The sequence below is a fragment of the Eschrichtius robustus genome, chromosome 4 (genome assembly GCF_028021215.1).
Source record: "Eschrichtius robustus isolate mEscRob2 chromosome 4, mEscRob2.pri, whole genome shotgun sequence".
Taxonomy (NCBI): domain Eukaryota; kingdom Metazoa; phylum Chordata; class Mammalia; order Artiodactyla; family Eschrichtiidae; genus Eschrichtius; species Eschrichtius robustus.
In genome coordinates this window covers 14,283,002-14,302,300 of record NC_090827.1, presented here as the reverse complement: position 1 = coordinate 14,302,300, position 19,299 = coordinate 14,283,002, and the positions used below count along the sequence as shown (strand labels likewise).

The 19,299-nt window shown below is 35.0% G+C and overlaps 1 protein-coding gene across 2 annotated transcripts in view; it reads right to left on the bottom strand.

Moving 5' to 3' along the window:
• Nucleotides 1-19,299, bottom strand: part of GRID2 (glutamate ionotropic receptor delta type subunit 2) — a 1,411,147-nt gene that overhangs the window by 239,433 nt on the left and 1,152,415 nt on the right. For both annotated transcript variants that reach the window (XM_068542054.1, XM_068542055.1), the window contains one exon: nucleotides 10,856-10,994. In XM_068542054.1, coding sequence (XP_068398155.1) covers nucleotides 10,856-10,994 — 139 coding nt within the window. The remainder of the gene's footprint in view (nucleotides 1-10,855; nucleotides 10,995-19,299) is intronic.

The following is a 19,299-nucleotide window of genomic DNA, read 5'->3' as shown; positions in this document are numbered from 1 at the left end:
ATAAACAAGACCAAAAGGCAACCCTCAGAATGGGAGAAAATATTTGCAAATGAAGCAATTGACAAAGGATTAATCTCCAAAATTTACAAGTAGCTCATGCAGCTCAATATCAAAAAACAAACAACCCAATCCAAAAATGGGTAGAAGACCTAAATAGACATTTCTCCAAGGAAGATATACAGATTGCCAACAAACACATGAAAGGATGCTCAACATCACTAATCATTAGAGAAATGCAAATCAAAACTACAATGAGGTGTCACCTCACACCAGTCAGAATGGCCATCATCAAAAAATCTACAAACAATAAATGCTGGAGAGGGTGTGGAGAAAAGGGAACACTCTTGCACTGTTGGTGGGAATATAAATTGATACAGCCACTATGGAGAACAGTATGGAGGTTCCTTAAAAAACTAAAAATAGAACTACCATATGACCCAGCAATCCCACTATTGGGCACATATCCTGAGAAAACCATAATTCAAAAAGAGTCATGTACCAAAATGTTCATTGCAGCTCTATTTACAATAGCCAGGACATGGAAGCAACCTAAGTGTCCATCAACAGATGAATGGATAAAGAAGATGTGCACATATATACAATGGTATATTACTCAGCCATAAAAAGAAATGAAATTGAGTTATCTGTAGTGAGGTGGATGGACCTAGAGTCTGTCATACAGAGTGAAGTAAGTCAGAAAGAGAAAAACAAATACCGTATGCTAACACATATATATGGAATCTAAGAAAAAAAAAAAAAAGGTCATGAAGAACCTAGGGGCAAGACAGGAATAAAGACACAGACCTACTAGAGAATGGACTTGAGGATATGGGCGGGGGGGAAGGGTAAGCTGTGACAAAGTGAGAGAGTGGCATGGACATATATACACTACCAAACGTAAAATAGATAGCTAGTGGGAAGCATCACATAGCACAGGGAGATCAGCTCGGTGCTTTGTGACCACCTAGAGGGGTGGGATAGGGAGGGTGGGAGGGAGGGAGACGCAAGAGGGAAGATATATGGGAACATATGTATATGTATAACTGATTAACTTTGTTATAAAGCAGAAACTAACACACCATTGTAAAGCAATTATACTCCAATAAAAACGTTAAAAAGAAAAAGAAAAAGAAAAAAAAAGTTTGGCTTGACTGGAGCATGAATAATTGTGAGAATGAATTAACTGGTGCTAGTAGGCAAAAAAGAAGCTGATCAGCTTTTGAACGGTTTAGTAAGCTCTGCTGATGGAATTGAACTTTATTTTGATAGAATGAGGTAATAATGGAGGCTTTAGAGCCAATTTTAAGGATGTAAGAAGGTAACTGTCTGGACTCTACACTCTGGAGGGTAAACTTGAATGGGAAGATAATGGATAGAAGGAAGCAATAGCTGAGATAAGAGAAAAGAGAACAATAAGTAGAGCTGCAGGCAGGGAAAGTCAGGCTCTTTTATTGCCCCATATCAATAGACAGAAGAAAATTAAGAAGAAAAGCAAGATTTAGGAAAAAAGGTGGAGAAGAAATAGGAGGGGGAAATAGAGTTAGTCTCTACCTCATTCTGAAAATAGTTCACTAATCAAACAATGTAATCCACCAAACAGGCTAAAGGAGAAAAAATCATCTGAGCATATCAATTGATGGGAAAAAAAGCATTTGACCAAATCTAACATCCATTCATGATAAAAACACATAGAAAATAGGGATAAAAAAGAATTTCTTCAACTCGACAAAGAATACCTACAAAAACCCTACAGCTAACCTTACACCTAATAGTGAAAGACCGAATGCTTCCCCAAGACAGAGAACAAAATAGAGATGTCCACTCTTACCACTCTTATTTGACGTAGTATCAGAAGTTCTAGTCAGCACAGAAAAGGCAACAAACGGAAATAAAAGGCATACAGGTGAGAAAGAAAGAAACACAATTGCTCAGTTTTGTAAATGGCATGAAGGTTTACATAGAAAATCCCAAAGAATCTACCAAAACTCCTAGAACACCTGAACTCACATCAGGATCACAAGATAAAATCAGCATATAATAAACCGTATTTTTATACTAGCAATGAATATGTGGAAGCCAAATTCAAAGATCCAATACCACTTATAATCACTGGGATAAAAATAAATACTTAGGTATAACTCTACCATATATAAGACTTATATGCTATAAATTACAAAATGCTGATAGAAGAAATTAAAAATCTAAATAAGCAGAGAGATATACTGCGTTCATAAATTGGAAGACTCAACATAGTAAAGATGTGAATACTCCTCAAATTGATATACAGGTTTAATGCAATTCCTATTAAAATTCTAGCAATACTTTTTTGCAGATATAGACAAGATTATTCTAAAATTTATATGGAAAGGCAAAGGAAGTAGAATAGCTAAAATAATTCTGAAAAAAAAAAGAGTAAGTGGGAAGAACCCCTATCCTCAATTTCAAGCTGCAGTAATCAAATCTATGTTATTGGCAGAGAGACAGATACCTAGATCAATGGGACAGGATAGGGAACCCAGAAATAGACTCACACAGTATGCAAACTGATTTTTCTTTACAAAGTGCACAAGCAATTGAATGAAGGAAAGATAGTTTGTTCTTTTGTTTGTTTTTTTTTTCAGAAAACGCTCCTGGACATTTGAATATCCATAGGCAAAAAATGAACCTCAACCTAAACTTTACACCTAGTACAAAACTTAACTCAAAATGGATGATAGATTTAAATGTGAAATGTAAAACTATAAAAGTTTTAACATAAAACAGTTGAAAATTTTGGGGACCTAGGAGTTCCTTGAAGAGTCTTAGACACGACGTCAAAAGTACAATCCATAAAAAATAATAGGTAAATTTGACTTCATCAAAATTAAAAACGTTTGTTCTATGTGAGACCCTGCAAAGAGGATGAAAAAAACCAACAACAATAGACTAAGCAATAGACTAAGAGAAAATATTTGCCGACCACATGTCTGACAAAGAACTTGTATCTAGAATATGTAAAGAACTCTCAACGGTAAAAAAGCAAACAGTCCAAGTAGAAAATGGACAAAGACATAAAGGGACCTTTCATGTAAGAGGATATAAGGATGACAAAAAACACATGAAAAGATGTTCAACATCACTAGTCACTAGGGAAATGCAAATTAAGATGACAGTAAGATATTACTACATTCTTACCAGAAGGGCTAAAATTTTAAAAAGTGACAGCACCAAATGCTGGCAAGGATGCAGAGAAACTGGATCCCCAATATGTTGCTGGTGGAGATGTAAAATGGTGCAGGCACTCTGGAAAATAGTTTTCCAGTTTCTTAAAAACTAATCACACACCTACCGCACTGTCTAACAATCACACTCCTGGGCTTTTATGCCAGAGAAATGAAAACATCCACGCAAAAGCCTGAGCATAAATGTTCTAGCAGTTTTATTTGTAATAGCTAAAAACTGGAAACAACAAAAATGCTATTCAATAGGTAAATACCACTCAGCAATCAAAAACAATAAACTACTGATGCATGCAACAACTTGGATGGACCTCAAGGGCATTTTGCTGAGTGAATAAAAAGCTGATTTCAAAAGGCCACATATTGTATGATTCAACTTATATAACACTCTTAGAATGAGTGGAGAACATTAGTGGTTACCAAGAGCTGGGAATGGTGGGGAAGAAGGTGTGAGTGTGACTATATAGGGGTAGAATGCGGGAGATTTTTGTAATGATGGAGTAGTTCTGTATTGCAGTGGTGGTTAGAGATTCTAAACTTGTGATAAAATGGCACAGTGCTATATGTATACCTAGTACCCATGTCAATTTCCTGATTTTGATACTGTACTGTAATTACTGAAGATGTAACCATTGGGGGAAACTTGGTGAAGGGTATATGGGATATCTCTGTGCTATAATTGCACTGACTTTGCAATTTCCGGTGTATATATAATTGCTTCAAAATAAACAGTTAAAAGAAAGTTTGCTTAAATATTAACAGAACTTACTGCTTTATGACAAATTATGGATTATTAATGCTTTGTCTTTCAAAATTTTACTCTACTTTCTAATTTTCTCAAAATAGCCTTGTGTTACTTTTATAAGAAGAAAATGTATTAAAATGGAATAGAAATGTCTTATTTCTTTCCTGATGGCTCAAGGCTAAAAGTAATTAATAGGCAGGATGGGGCCCAGGAATAGCAAACCTGGAGATGCAAATTTTTGGCAAAATTGCATCTGAAAAGTAGCCTAACCAGAGTGATTTCTAGAATTTCCTCACATTAGTAACTCTCTTCGTCCCTATCTATTTAACTAAGAGGTGGTAAACCACAACCTCTCTTTAAATATGTTAAAAAAATAAACTGAGGCAATATTCCTACATTCACAAGAAATGTAATTGTTAGCCTAGAGACATAAAGTTTCTCAAGCCAGATTTCTCTTAAATTACCCTTAATCCTTAGATATTTCCACATAAGGAGCCCATGAAACAAGAAGATATGTGGATCAGGTTTATATCAAGTAGAGACACACTGTTAAATGCCATAAATATACGTGCATTAGACACCTCCAATGAGTTTCCATATGCTCCTCCATTTTTCCTCTCTGGCCCAGCCTCCTCTCCACAGATAAAGCTGTCTTTCTTAAATGATGTCACTCTTCATTATCTCCAGGAAAAACTCCAAATTCCGTAACAAGCTTTATCATGCCCTTCAAGATGTGGTCCTACCCTCCTTTTCTATTTCACTTCCTGTCACCCTCACATCACCTATCTCAATCCATGAAGGAAATGAACACATTTTGATAACCCGTCCTTTGCTAGATATTATCCTAGGAGTTTCGTACCTCTGCTATAAGCCACTCCTTCAGTATGTTGAAATTTATCCTTTAAGATCAAACTCTCTGATGATACATCAGAGAACCTCTGTGATGCCTAATAGTTTTTTTTCCTCTCTCCTCCCCTTCTCTCCAAGTTATTGACTTAAATCACTCCTTCCCTGTGTTCATACAGCATTTTATAAATAATTTATCATAGCCCTATGTCATTGAATTCTACATTGTTATCTCCCCGAATAAATTGTGACTCAGGGATAATATCTAAATACCTTTATAGACTAAATGCCTAGCACAGTGTTTAAATATCTACAGTTGACCCTTGAACAACGTGGGTTTGAACTGTGAGGGTCCACTTATTCATGGTGTATACTTATTACTCGTAAAAATAAGTATATAATACATATAACACACAAAATACATGTTAATTAACAGTTTATGTTGCTGGTAAGGTTTCAAGTCAGCCGTAGGCTATTATTAGTAAAGTTTTGGGAGACTCAAAAGTTATACATGGATTAGCAAAAATAAACAAATGGGACTACATCAAACTAAAAAGCCTTTGCACAGTGAAGGAAACTATCAACAAAATGAAAAGGCCACCTACTGAATGGGGGAAGATATTTGCAAATGATATACCCGATCAGGGGTTAATATCCAAAATATACAAAGAACTCATACAACTTGACATTAAAAAAACAAACAACCAGATTAAAAATGGTCAGAGGATCTGAATAGACATTTAAAAATGGTCAGAGGATCTGAATAGACATCAAAAGCACAATGGGCTACCACCTCACACCTGTCAGAATGTCTATTATCAAAAAGGCAACAAATAATAAGCGTTGGTGAGAAGGTGGAGAGAAGGAAACCCTGTGCATTGGTGCAGCCACTATGGAAAACCATATGGAGGTTCCTCAAACAATTCAAACCAGAACTAGCGTACGATCCACCAATTCCACTCCTGGGTATTTATCCAAATAAAGTGAAAATACTAATTTGAAATGATTATGTTCTTTTGAATTGAAAAGATTACGCACCCCTATGTTCACTGAAGCATTATTTACAGTAGCCAAGAAACAGAATCAGAGAAAAAGAGATCAGATTTGTGGTTACCGGCGTGGGGGGCGGGCGGGGAGAGGGGGAATTGCATGAAGTTAGTCAGAAGGTACAAACCTCTAGTCATATGGTAAATAAGTACTAGGGATGTAATTCACAACATGATAAATATAATTAACACTGCTGTATGTTATACCTGAAAAATGTTAAAAGAATAAATCCTAAGGGTTCTTATCACAAGGAAAAATAATTTTTCTATTTCTTCTATTTTGTGTCTATGATATGATGAATGTTCACTGGACTTATTGTGGTAATCCTCTCATGATGCCTGTAAGTCAAATCATTTTGTCATACACCTGAAATTTATACAGTACTGTATGTCAATTATATCTCAATGAAACTGAAAGAAAAAGAGCTATACATGGATTTATGATTGCGTGGGAGTTGGTGCCCTTAAACCCCACATTGTTTAAGGGTCAACTGTATATAGATACATAATTAGTTGAACTAATTGAATGAAACTAATATATTTATTTAGGAGTTTTTATAGTTAGGAATACCTCCATTTCCGAGATCATGATTATAATGATCTTGGTAATAGTAACGTAGCAAAGATAGTTACATAGCTCCATGCGGGCAAAGGAAAGGAATAAATCATTTCATTAGAGAGCACCTGCTACCATTCTCTGTTTCCCTAGACTGGGAGACAGACAAATTTCTAAGCCCAGTGACACTCACTGTGTGGCACTGAGAAAAACAGTTGCCCAATAATTTTTTCTTTTTCTAAATGTAGACAAATATGAATACAAAAATCCTGTTATTGGTGTGGTCTCCTCCAGTGAATAGCATATTTAGGAATCTCTTTTTGCATATGCTTGGGAAGAAATTTACCCCAAATTAGTTTGATTCACTGGCTGTATTAACTCAATATTTTGTTTAGTCCAACATCGTGTTATGAAAAATGAATGCATTAAACATAAAAATATGGTGCGATGTTGGGATCCCTTTGAATAGACCCAAGCTTACTTTTAGCCTCAGGAAACGAAAGACCTCAAGTTTTATCACCATACACCAATCTGGCTCTGAAGTTATTAATGACTATAACCATAAAACTATGATTTCCCCCATAGCTATTTTCACTTTTATATGTGAAATAAGTAGGTTTTTGAAAATTGCATCACAATAAAGACTATTACAGTTAATGTTGATGATATTATTACCCAGTATTTACTCGAAAATACCTTCATAGCTTCACATGCTCCATTTCACCATTGCCACTTTTAGCCTGGTTACCAACAGAAAAAAGTATGTTCCATTTTTTAAGTATTTGAAAACAATTTAGGTACTTGTTGTTACTCTTTTAGTGACAATGAAAAAGCCCAGATGTCATTAGAGTTTTATAGAAATTGCATATAAATTTCTTTTTAGAAACTGAACTGTATACATCAATAGCCATCCTCAACTGTGTTGCAATCTGTCATATTACATCATATACAGCAGCAGAACATAGTTATGTTGGGCTGCCCCATTGTTGAAGGGATATGAAATTAATTTGTGAGTTATATTCTCCAGGGAAAATTCACTTTCAACATTTTTATTAATGGCAAGGGCCAACTGGAAGGCTAGATGACAATAAATATCTAATTTTGAAAAAGGGGTAAATTTTATAAAAGGTATTTAGCTTCCTAAGAATAAATCTATTGGATTTCTCCTATCAAGCACCAGGTCAACCACCTATTTAAAAGTAGCTTTCCTCTCTCTCTCTCACTGACATTCCTCTAGCCACCTCCGCCTCTCCTGGTGTGGAGAAGTGACTTTGAATTTTGGGAATAAAGATGTGGATGGTATATGTTTGTTAATGGAACAACAATTGGGCTAGGAAAAAGTACCCCGATGAGCACGGCTTCATTTAACGATGAGCAAATCTCATGAATGTGAATGATTAAGAAGCATGACAGTGGATGGTCTTGTGAAAAAAGTTTTTGCTTTTCTAAGAAAAATTAGACTTAGAATTTTCCAAGAAAGTTTGACATTAGTTATAAATGGAACTTTGAATGTTTCCAAGAAACATTACAATTTTGTTTACCAACACAGCTGAAGCATGAAATTAGAAGCGATCTTTAAGTTTGGGGAGAGAATCAGATCTCTTTTAACTTATTTGGCTCTGATTTTCCCCTTTCATAATTAACCTAGTGAAAAGATTAGAAGGAAGGGGGGATTCATTATACCAAATGTTGACTTTTAATAATATGAGTTGGCATTAGAAAGAAATAATTTGTTAAAAAAATGAATGTTCAGTTATTTTGGATTGTGGGAAACTACACCTGAGGGAAACATCATGTGCAATTAGGATCTTTTTCCATTAGACTTTACTTTAGAAAATCCTATGGGTGTAAAAATTTGATAGAGGCTTTTGCTCCCACTGCTGTTACATGAAAGTCTAGATACTAACGAATGCTGGCAAAGTTGTAATGACTAAATAGCTCAGATATACACACACCATGAGGCCTGCAGCCTCAGTGACAGAGCGGCTCAAGCAAACAAATTTTAAGAACCAGCAAGAAACAAATTGTAAGATAAAGAAAAAATTCAGTTGGTAAAGTCATGAATTGGTATTGGATTGATGTAGGTTAGATTTCCAGCTCTGACACTATTCACCTTGTGCTAGTGAGCATTTAACTTCCAAATTTCTGTTTCTTGATCTACAAAGTAGGAATAATAGTAGTAGCTGTATTATTAGGGTAATTTTGAGTACTAAAGGGGATATATATATATATATATATATATATATGTATATACTTAATAAATTCATAATAAATTCTCAGTGAATATCCATAATTTTTATTATTTATGATTATTGTTGTCATATGTTGCATAAAATCAGTTATTTAAAATGTTCTTCATTCATTTAATTTAAAATGTTTCAAAGTCAGATCTGAGCTACATAGTAAAAACCTATGTACTATAAGTACTCTTAAAATATAACATGTTAAACAAAGTTGACAAGAAGTATATTAGTGAGATTAAAATACTCCATTTTAATTTTTTAAAACTATTTTTCTTAATGTGATTTCCATTGACTGGTCTGGCAAGCAATCTTACCCTGAATGGCAGGTATCAATTATAGATGTAATTAGCTCATGTTGGGATATATGCCTACAGAATCGACCCAACACAAACATCTCCTAACTTTTGATACTTTATTTCCTCAGACAAATTGAGGATTTGACTAATGTCATCCTTTACATCACTATACTTAGCAATGAATAAGGCTATGACATCCTTTATAAAGTTCCCTAAAAAGCAACTGGCCATACAAATGTACAAGGGTGTGGAATGGGGACTAGTGTGGCGTAGTTAGAACACAGATTCAGGAATGAGGCAGATTTAAGGTCTGGTCTTTAATCAATCACTTATTAGCTGCATGATTTGAAGCAAGTTACTTATCTTTTCAACTTCAGTTGTAAAATGGGTTATTAATAAGTTGTATGCATTCCAGAAGATGGTTGTAAGTATTAAATGAGCCAATGCATGTCAAACATCTAGTACAAAGTTTGGCATCTTGTGAGTGCTCAATAAATGTTAATTATTATTTGCACAATTTTACTAATTCATTGATTTCTTGGGCTGGGACGTTGTAATCATTTTCATTATTGCTTAAAATAGGACTCTGATGGGGTCATCAGTTTAAATTTTCCATGAGCTTCACTCTGGATCACTTAAAACTTATGCCACACGTAGAACTGGCTACAAGGGTAGTAAGTTAAAAGGATATGAAGCTTCTGCACCAAAGAAATAACTGGGAAAACAACTTGAAGACTATGATTTGATGAGAGAAGTTGGGAACAGCATTTTCATAAATGGATGAAATAATTGACTATTAGTAGCTGAATTTTGGGGTTTCAATTTATATACACAAGCAGTTGAAGAAAATACCCTATTTCTTTTTAGATCATTAATTCTTGATTTTATTTTTAGTATTGTGCTATAATAATTTTGCAACTACTAATGGAATTCATTTACATACTATTTTAAAGGCAAGAAGAATTCATGTTTTCTCTTAAGGATGAAGTAAATCCCTAATTAATTCCTTGACAAAGTTAATTATTCTAATCTTGAACTGTCAACTTTGTTGAGAAATAAATGTTTTTTAACTTTATGAAAGTTCAAACTACCTTGCTTTTGGATTAATAAAATTTTCAGAAAATTTTTTCTTAAAACAATATACAGGACACTACGTTCTAATAAGGCAGAAGCTGTACTGTGGCACTGAGCTGACCTTATGGCATGAAACCACATAAAGAAAAACTGGCCATGGTAAATCAAAGGCCTTTGGAGTCTCAGGGCTCATGGGAAAGTCATTTGTGAAATGAAGCACTGACTTAGGTAGCTTTCAGGATTCAGAAGTACACTATAGTTAATGACAATTTACCACCACTGCAGCTGGAAAAACAGCAGCAATAATACTCATGTTAGCTATAATGCAATGAAGAGACAGAATGTAGTTTTACCTCTTGATAGCTATTCTCATTCTCTCTCTCTCTCTCCCTCTCCCTACCTATCATCTATCTATCAATCATCCAGTGTCTACCTAACTATTTACTCAGACAGTGCATAATGGGACAGACTCAAAGCAAAGACTGAGCATCTCAACCTTGAAATATATATATTTTAGTATGTATCCTTTTCCTTCTTTTTAATAATATTGCCCACAGTCATACTTTACAGAGGTTAAAATTCTGAATATGTGTTATCCTTCCAGGAGAATGTGGGAAGCAATGTCCAAATTATACCCAGAATTCTATTGTATAAAGAATGCTCTACCAAAACTGTACTTTCAGGAGTTGGACTATGTTGTGATGTCTGCACATCACAAAATTAAGCCTTTACTCATAAGGAAGTTGTAAATTTATTAACAGACATCACATAGCTTTGGCCACGCCTGTCATTTCTCATGCTTTGTATCAAGCGGAATCTTTGTCTACTTACTGGATGGAGCTTTCAATGCGGGTGATAGTGAGGAAAGCAGCAAGGTTTGCTGTGTAAGATGAGATGACAATCAAAGCAAATAGCCACCAAGCCCCCATCATCATTCGGGTAGCCAGAGTTGTGTATGGGACTTCCCCACCTGTGGAAAGAAGCAAAGAGAATAAAAGAACATCAACAAGTATTTATTGAGACTCTGAAGTCATACACATTCAAGAGCAAGGTAAATTTTAAGTAATGAGAAATCTTTCACATAACATAAGCATGGATCTCTGTATTTTGCTTATGTTCATCACTTCATATTTGAATCTGTTTTATGAGACTATGTGAGACTCAGTCAAATAGAAGCATGATAAATATTTAGTATAACATGTTTAAATGATATTTCTTCCACCTTGTTCTTCAACCCTAGAATTACCCTCTTATTACAACCTCATATATACACTTTATATCCAAGGGCTTGACTATTTACTAGTTAAGAGATATTAATACTATTATGCTTATATTGAACATAAATTTTCAGATTTCTAGTTTAATAAATAATATTAAAAGATTATTTTTGTTAAATTCCCTAGAATCATAGGTTATTAATAATCTTGGGAGAATACATATTTCTATTGGTTTCAGCATCACCACATGTGTTTTGGTCTACTCCTAATTGACTCACCACTCTTTTATAATCTTATTGTAGAATCTTCTTCTCCATCTTCTAAATGTTGGTGTGTCCTTGGGCTCAGTCTTTAAACTGTTTCTGTTCTGTCTGCATTCCAACCGCAGCTAATCTCAAGTCCCCTGATGTTGAATATTATCTACAGTATACTTTGATGACTCTCAGATTTATATTTCAAGCTTTACTCTCTCTAGAGAGCTACAGATAAACGCCTACATAATTTCCACTTGGAATTTAATGGGCATCTGAAATTTATCACATCTGAATCGGAACGCTTTATTTTCACTCTTGAATTAACACCCCAGTCTACACTATTTCAGGGAATAGCACCACTCTTCACTCTATTTCTCAGACCAAATACTTAGAAACTTTCCAACATCCTATCTGGTAGCAAGTCCTGTCACCTTTATCTTCAAACCGCATACCAAATCCTACCTCATCTCCTCACTTCCAGTGCTGTCACATCTTCTTTTGACTGTACTACTAAACCACTTAAATGGTTTACTTGTTTATATTCTATGCACTACCACTCCTAAGTCTATCTCCATGGTGCTCTTTAAAAATGAAAATGAAATCGTGATATTCCTCTGATCCAAACTTCCAATGGATTCCTGTCACTCTCAGAGAAAAAGAAAAAAGCAACCCCAAATCTTTACCAAGGCCTATCAGGTCCTACATGAACTGATCTCATGTCAATTTCCTGACTTACATTTTTCCACCCTCTCAACGGCCTTCTTGCAATTTCTTGTATGGAGTTATGCTGATTTCTGTCCTAGGGTCTTTGTACTTGCAATTTTTATGCCTGGAATTCTCTGCTCTTTAATTTAAAAATGACCTTCCTTTTAATTTATTTAAGTTTCTCCTCAGATGATACTTCCTCACAAATACATATTGTCATTCTATCTAAACTAATTTCCCACGACCTCATTCTTTCAGTCACTGTATTTTTTAAAAATCATAATTTATCATATATTTTATATATTTTTGTTTTTTTCCTCTTCCTTATTGTATAGTTTCTAACATAGAAACAGTTCCTGCCCCCTTTTAGGTGGGTAAATATTTGTTAAATGAATATATGTTTTGTATGGAGTTAATAATCTTTTTAAAATAAATTAGGTTTATGCTAAGAGTAAAAATAAATTAAAGAGATATATAATACTACATTTGCCTAGGTACATCAATATGTGAATGGCTTAACAGGATTCAATTAATTATCATATCAGGCAGATTTTTATGCCAACCATTAATTCTCACTATGCAATATTTCTGAACTTTCAGTGTAGTACAAACATACCCTTTGGGTATGACCTGAGCTATTTTCCTGATGTAATATCCTCAGAATAGGCTAACCTCTGATATCTGGAATGCATTTTTTCAAAAGCAATTATAATGCATTTTGGATATTTTCTTCTTCAAAGCAAAGGAGATATTCACTCAGCTTTTAAAAGATGAAAGCACAATAAAATATTCATTTTTAAACCAAATGGCGACTTCCTAGACAAAATGATTAATTGAAAAAAAAAATAAAATATGAACAAGATGATAGCTAAAGACTGAAAGATGTTAATAAATATAATAAAAGTAGAACAGTAAATTCATGACTGAAAAGGCTAATTGAAGGTTTGTGTCCATGAAGTCTTTACCCTTGGTTAGAGTTGTTATCACCCATAAGAAAGAACACTTGTTGAGCTTTCTTCACCTGTGGCATAAAGCCTGAAACTTGGGAAATTCAAATATTCTTGTGGAGTCCAAATAAAATGACATTTTATTTGATATCTGAACTTAGAAATCAAATATTAAAAGTAAAGGGAATCTTGACTTCTAATTCTGGTAATTCAAGACAATCCTCCCACTGATGGCAACTAGAAAAAATGAACATATAATGCATTTGAGAGCTAAAGGAGCAGTAAGAAACTAGATCAAGATCCTGAAGAAGATAACTCAGAAATGTGACTGGTATTTAGGACTGCTTTTTCCTGAGGGATAAATGCCAATTTAACAACAGGTAGATAAGAAACTGAGATGTTGAGCAATCTTTTGAAAGCCTTCAAAGTCAGGTGGCTATAAAAATTAAGGCCCAGGCCTTGCCAAATGGGGATGGGACTAAGAAAACCAGAAAATCGTCATATGCTTGGAAATCAACAATTACAATTCTATTAGGGCCATGGGTCAAAGAAAAATCACAAGAGAAATAAAAGGTATTTTTAAGTTGATGAAAATAAAAATACTCTATATCAAAATTTCACAAGTTTTGATAGCTGATAGGATGTAGCTAAATTTGTGTTTAAAGGGAAATTCATAACTTATATAAGAAGTCTGAAAATCAATGAGCTATTCATCAATTTCAAGAAGTTAAAAAAAAACCTGGCAAGTTAAACCCAAAGAACATAGAAGGAGGGACATAATAAATATAAGAGCAAAAATTAGTAAACTAGATAAAAAGTAAAATAGAGAATGTTGATCCAACAGAAGTTTGGTCCTTTGAAAATACCTATAAAAAGCTCTTGAGACTGATCAAGAAAACAAGTAAAGGCACAAAAAAATAAAATAATAGGAGTTAAAAGGACATATTGTTACAGATGTTTCAGATATTAGAAGGATAAAAGAGGAGGATCTTATGTACAGTTCTATGTGATTTGTAACTGAAGTGAGTCCCTTGTAGGCAGCAAATAAATGGGTCTTGTTTTTTATCCATGTCACTCTAAGTCTTTTGTTTGGCGAATTTAGTCCCTTTACATTTACAGTAACTATTGATAGGTATGTTCTCATTGCCATTCTGTTAATTGTTTTCTGGCTGTTTTCGTAGTTCCTCTCTATTTCTTCTTTTTCTCTCTTCCCTTGGATTTTCATGGTTTCCTTTAGTGTTGTGTTAGATTCCTTTCTCATTTTCTTTTGTATATTTACTATAAGCTTTTTCCTTGTATGATACAACCAGACCACTATCATACACCATACACAAAAATTAACTCAAAATGGATTAAAAACTTGAGTGTAAGACCTGCAACCATGAAATTCATAGGAGAAAACATAAGCTGTAGCCTCACTGACATCAGCCTTAGAGGTGTTTTTGTGGATCTGATTCCAAAGGCAAGGAAAACAAAAGCAAAAATTAAAAAATGAGCCTACAGCAAACTAAAAAGCTTCTGCACAGTGAAGGAAGCTATCATCAAAATGAAAGGGCAACCTATTGAATGGGAGAAGACATTTAGAAATCACACATCTGATATGGGGTTAGTATCCAAAATATATAGAGACTCAGATAACTCAACAAAAAGTAAAATCACCAAACAATGTGATTAAAAAAATGGGCAGAGGAGAGAACTTCTGGCTTGGGGAACATGGAGATGCTGGGAGAGTGTTGCACCTGGAGACGGCATGGAAACACCATGTTCTCTCCCCACATCTTATCCTATGAATCACTTCTTTCTGTTCATTCCTGAGTTATAGCCTTTCATAATAAACTGGCAATCTGCCATGTGGCTGACAGGCTCTTGGGGCTCCAGCGAGGTGTCAGGCCTGAGCACCTGAGGTGGCAGAGCCGAGTTCAGGACATTGGACACCAGAGACCTCCTGGCTCCAAGTAATATCAATTGGCAAGAACTCTCACAGAGACCTCCATCTCAACGTTAAGACCCAGTTCCACCCAACAGCCAGCAAGCTCCAGTGCTGGACACACCATTCCAAAATAGTAAGACTGGAACACAACCCCACCCATTAGCAGAGAGGCTCTCTAAAATCACAGACACCCCAAAACAAACCACGAAACGTGGTCTGCCCACCAGAAAGACAAGATCCAGCCCCACCCACCAGAACACAGGCACAAGTCCCCTCCAGCAGGAAGCTTACACAAGTCACTGAACCAACCTTAGGTACTGGGGGCAGACACCAAAAACTATGGGAACTATGAACCTACAGCCTGCAAAAAGGAGACTCCAAACACAGTAAGTTAAGTGAATTGAGAAGACAGAGAAATACGCAGCAGATGAAGGAGCAAGGTAAAAACCCACCAGACCAAAAAAATGAAGAGGAAATAGTCAGTCTACTTGAAAAAGAATTCAGAGTAATGATAGTAAAGATGATACAAAATCTTGGAAATAGAAAGGAGAAAATATAGGAAACGTTTAACAAGGAACTAGAAGAATGAAAGAGCAAACAAACAATGATGAGCAGCAAAATAAATGAAATTCAAAATTTGCTAGAAGAAATCAATAGCAGAATAACTGAGGCAGAAGAACGGATAAGTGCCCTGGAAGATAAAATAGTGGAAATAACTACTGCAGAGTGGAATAAAGAAAAAAGAATGAAAAGAATTGAGGACAGTCTCAGAGACCCCAGGGACAACATCAAACACACCAACATTTGAATTATAGGGGTCCCAAAAGAGAAAAAGAAAGGGACTGAGAAAATATTTGAAGAGATTATAGTTGAAAACTTCCCTAATATGGGAAAGGAAATAGTCAATCAAGTCCAGGAAGCGCAGAGAGTCCCATACAGGATAAATGCAAGAGAAACACGGGAAGACACGTATTAATCAAACTATCAAAAATTAAATACAAAGAAAAAATATTAAATCAGCAAGAGAAAAATAACAAATAATATACAAGGGAATCCCTATAAGGTTAACACCTGACCTTTCAGCAGAAACTCTGCAAGTCAGAAGGGAGTGGCAGGACATATTTAAACTGATGAAAGGGAAAAACCTACAACCAAGGTTACTCTACCCAGCAAGGATCTCATTCAGATTCGACTGAGAAATTAAAATCTTTACAGACAAGCAAAATTTAAGAGAATTCAACACCACTAAACCAGCTTTACAACAAATGCTAAAGAAACTTCTCTAGTCAGGAAACACAAGAGAGGGAAAAGACCTACAAAAACAAACCCAAAACAATTAAGAAAATGGTAAGGGGAACATACATACCGATAATTGCCTAAAATGTAAATGGATTACATGCTCCAACCAAAAGACATAGACTGGCTGAATGGACACAAAAACAAGACCCGTATATATGCTGTCTACAAGAGGTCCACTTCAGACCTAGGGACACATACAGACTGAAAGTGAGGGGATGGAAAAAGATATTCCATGACAATGGAAATCAAAAGAAAGCTGGGGTAGCAATTCTCATATGAGACAAATTAGATATAGACTATTCCAAGAGACAAAGAAGGATAGTACATAATAATCAAGGGATCAATCCAAGAAGATATAACAATTGTAAATATTTATGCACCCAACATAGGAGCACCTCAATACATAAGGCAAATGCTAACAGCCATTAAAGGGGAAATTGACAGTAACAAAATAATCGTAGGGGACCTGAACACCCCACTTTCACCAATGGACAGATCATCCAAAATGAAAATAAAGAATGAAACCCAATATTTAAATGACACATTAAACAAGATGGACTTAATTGATATTTATAAGACGTTCCATCCAAAAACAACAGAATACTCTTTCTTCTCAAGTGCTCATGGAACATTCTCCAGGATAGATCATATCTTGGGTCAGAAATCAAGCCCTGGTAAATTTAAGAAAATTGAAATTGTATCAAGTATCTTTTCTGACCACAACAGTATGAGACTAGATATCAATTATGGGAAGAAAACTGTAAAAAATATAAACACATGGAGGCTAAACAATACACTACTAAATAACCAAGAGATCACTGAAGAAATCAAAGAGGAAATAAAAAAAATACCTAGAAACAAATGACAATGAAAAAAGGACAACTGAAAACCTATGGGATGCAGCAAAAGCAGTTCTAAGAGGAAGTTTATAGCAATACAATCCTACCTCAAGAAACAAGAAACATCTCAAATAAACAATCTAACCTTACATCTAAAGCAATTAGAGAAGGAAGAACAAAAAAACCACAACGTTAGCAGAAGGGAAGAAATCATAAAGATCAGATCAGCAACAAAAGAAAAAGAAATGAAGGAAACAGTAACAAAGATCAATAAAACGAAAAGCTGGTTCTTTGAGAAGATAAACAAAATTGATAAACCATTAGCCAGACTCATCAAGAAAAAAAGGGAGAAGACTAAGATCAACAGGATTAGAAATGTAAAAGGAGAAGTAACAACTGACCCTTCAGAAATACAAAGGATCATCACGGATTACTAAAAGCAACTATATGCCAATAAAATGGAAAAGCTGGAAGAAATGGACAAATTCTTAGAAAAACACAACCTTCCGAGACTGAACCAGGAAGAAATAGAAAATATGAACAGACCAATCACAAGCACTGAAATTGAAACTGTAATTAAAAATCTTCCAACAAACAAAAGCACAGGACCAGATGGCATCACAGGCAAATTCTACCAAACATTAAGAGAAGAGATAACACCTATCCTTCTCAAACTCTTCCAAAACATAGCAGAGGGAGGAACACTCCAAATCTCATTCTGCGAGGCCACCATCACCCTGATGCCAAAACCAGAAAAGATGTCACAAAAAAAGACAACTACAGACCAATACCACTGATGAATGTCGATGCAAAAATCCTCAACAAAATACTAGCAAACAGAATCCAACAACACATTAAAAGGATCATACACCATGATCAAGTGGGGTTTATCCCAGGAATGCAAGGATTCTTCAATATACGCAAATCAATCAATGTGATACACCATATTAACAAAGTGAAGGATAAAAACCATATGATCATCTCAATAGATGCAGAGAAGCTTTTGACAAAATTCAAGACCCCTTTATGATAAAAACTCTTCAGAAAGTAGGCATAGAGGGAACTTACCTCAACATGATAAAGGCCATATATGACAAACCCACAGCCAACATCTTTCTCAATGGTGAAAACTGAAACCATTTCCTCTAAAATCAGGAACAAGACACGGATGCCCACTCTCACCACTATTATTCAACATAGTTTTGCAAGTTTTAGCCACAGCAATCAGAGAAGAAAAAGAAATAAAAGGAATCCAAATCAGAAATGAAGAAGAAAAGCTGTCACTGTTTGCAGATGACATGATAATATACATAGAGAATCCTAAAGACTCTATCAGAAAACTGCTAGATGTAATCAATGAATTTGGTAAAGCAGCAGGATACAAAATTAATGCACAGAAATCTCTGGCATTCCTATACACTAATGATGAAAAATCTGAAAGAGAAATTAAGGAAACACTCCCATTTACCACTTCAACAAAAAGAATAAAATACTTAGGAATAAACCTACCTAAGGAGACAAAAGACCTGTATGCAGAAAACTATAAGACACTGAGGAAAGAAATTAAAGATGATACAAACAGATGGAGAGACATACCATTTCTTGGATTGGAAGAATCAACATTGTGAAAATGACTATACTACCCAAAGCAATCTACAGATTCAATGCAATCCCTTTCAAACTACCAAAGGCATTTTTCACAGAACTAGAACAAAAAATTTCACAATTTGTATGGAAACACAAAAGACCCTGAATAGCCAGAGCAATCTTGAGAAAGAAAAATGGAGCTGGAGGAATCAGGCTCCTGGATTCAGACTATACTACAAAGCTACAGTAACCAAGACAGTATGGTACTGGCAAAAAAACAGAAATATAGATCCATGGAACAGGACAGAAAGCACAGAGATAAACCCATGCACATGTGGTAACCTTATCTTTGATAAAGGAGGCAGGAATATACAATGGAGAAGACAGCCTCTTCAATAAATGGTGCTGGGAAAACTGGACAGCTACATGTAAAAGAATGATATTAGAACACTCCCTGACACCATGCACAAAAATAAACTCAAAATGGATTAAAGACC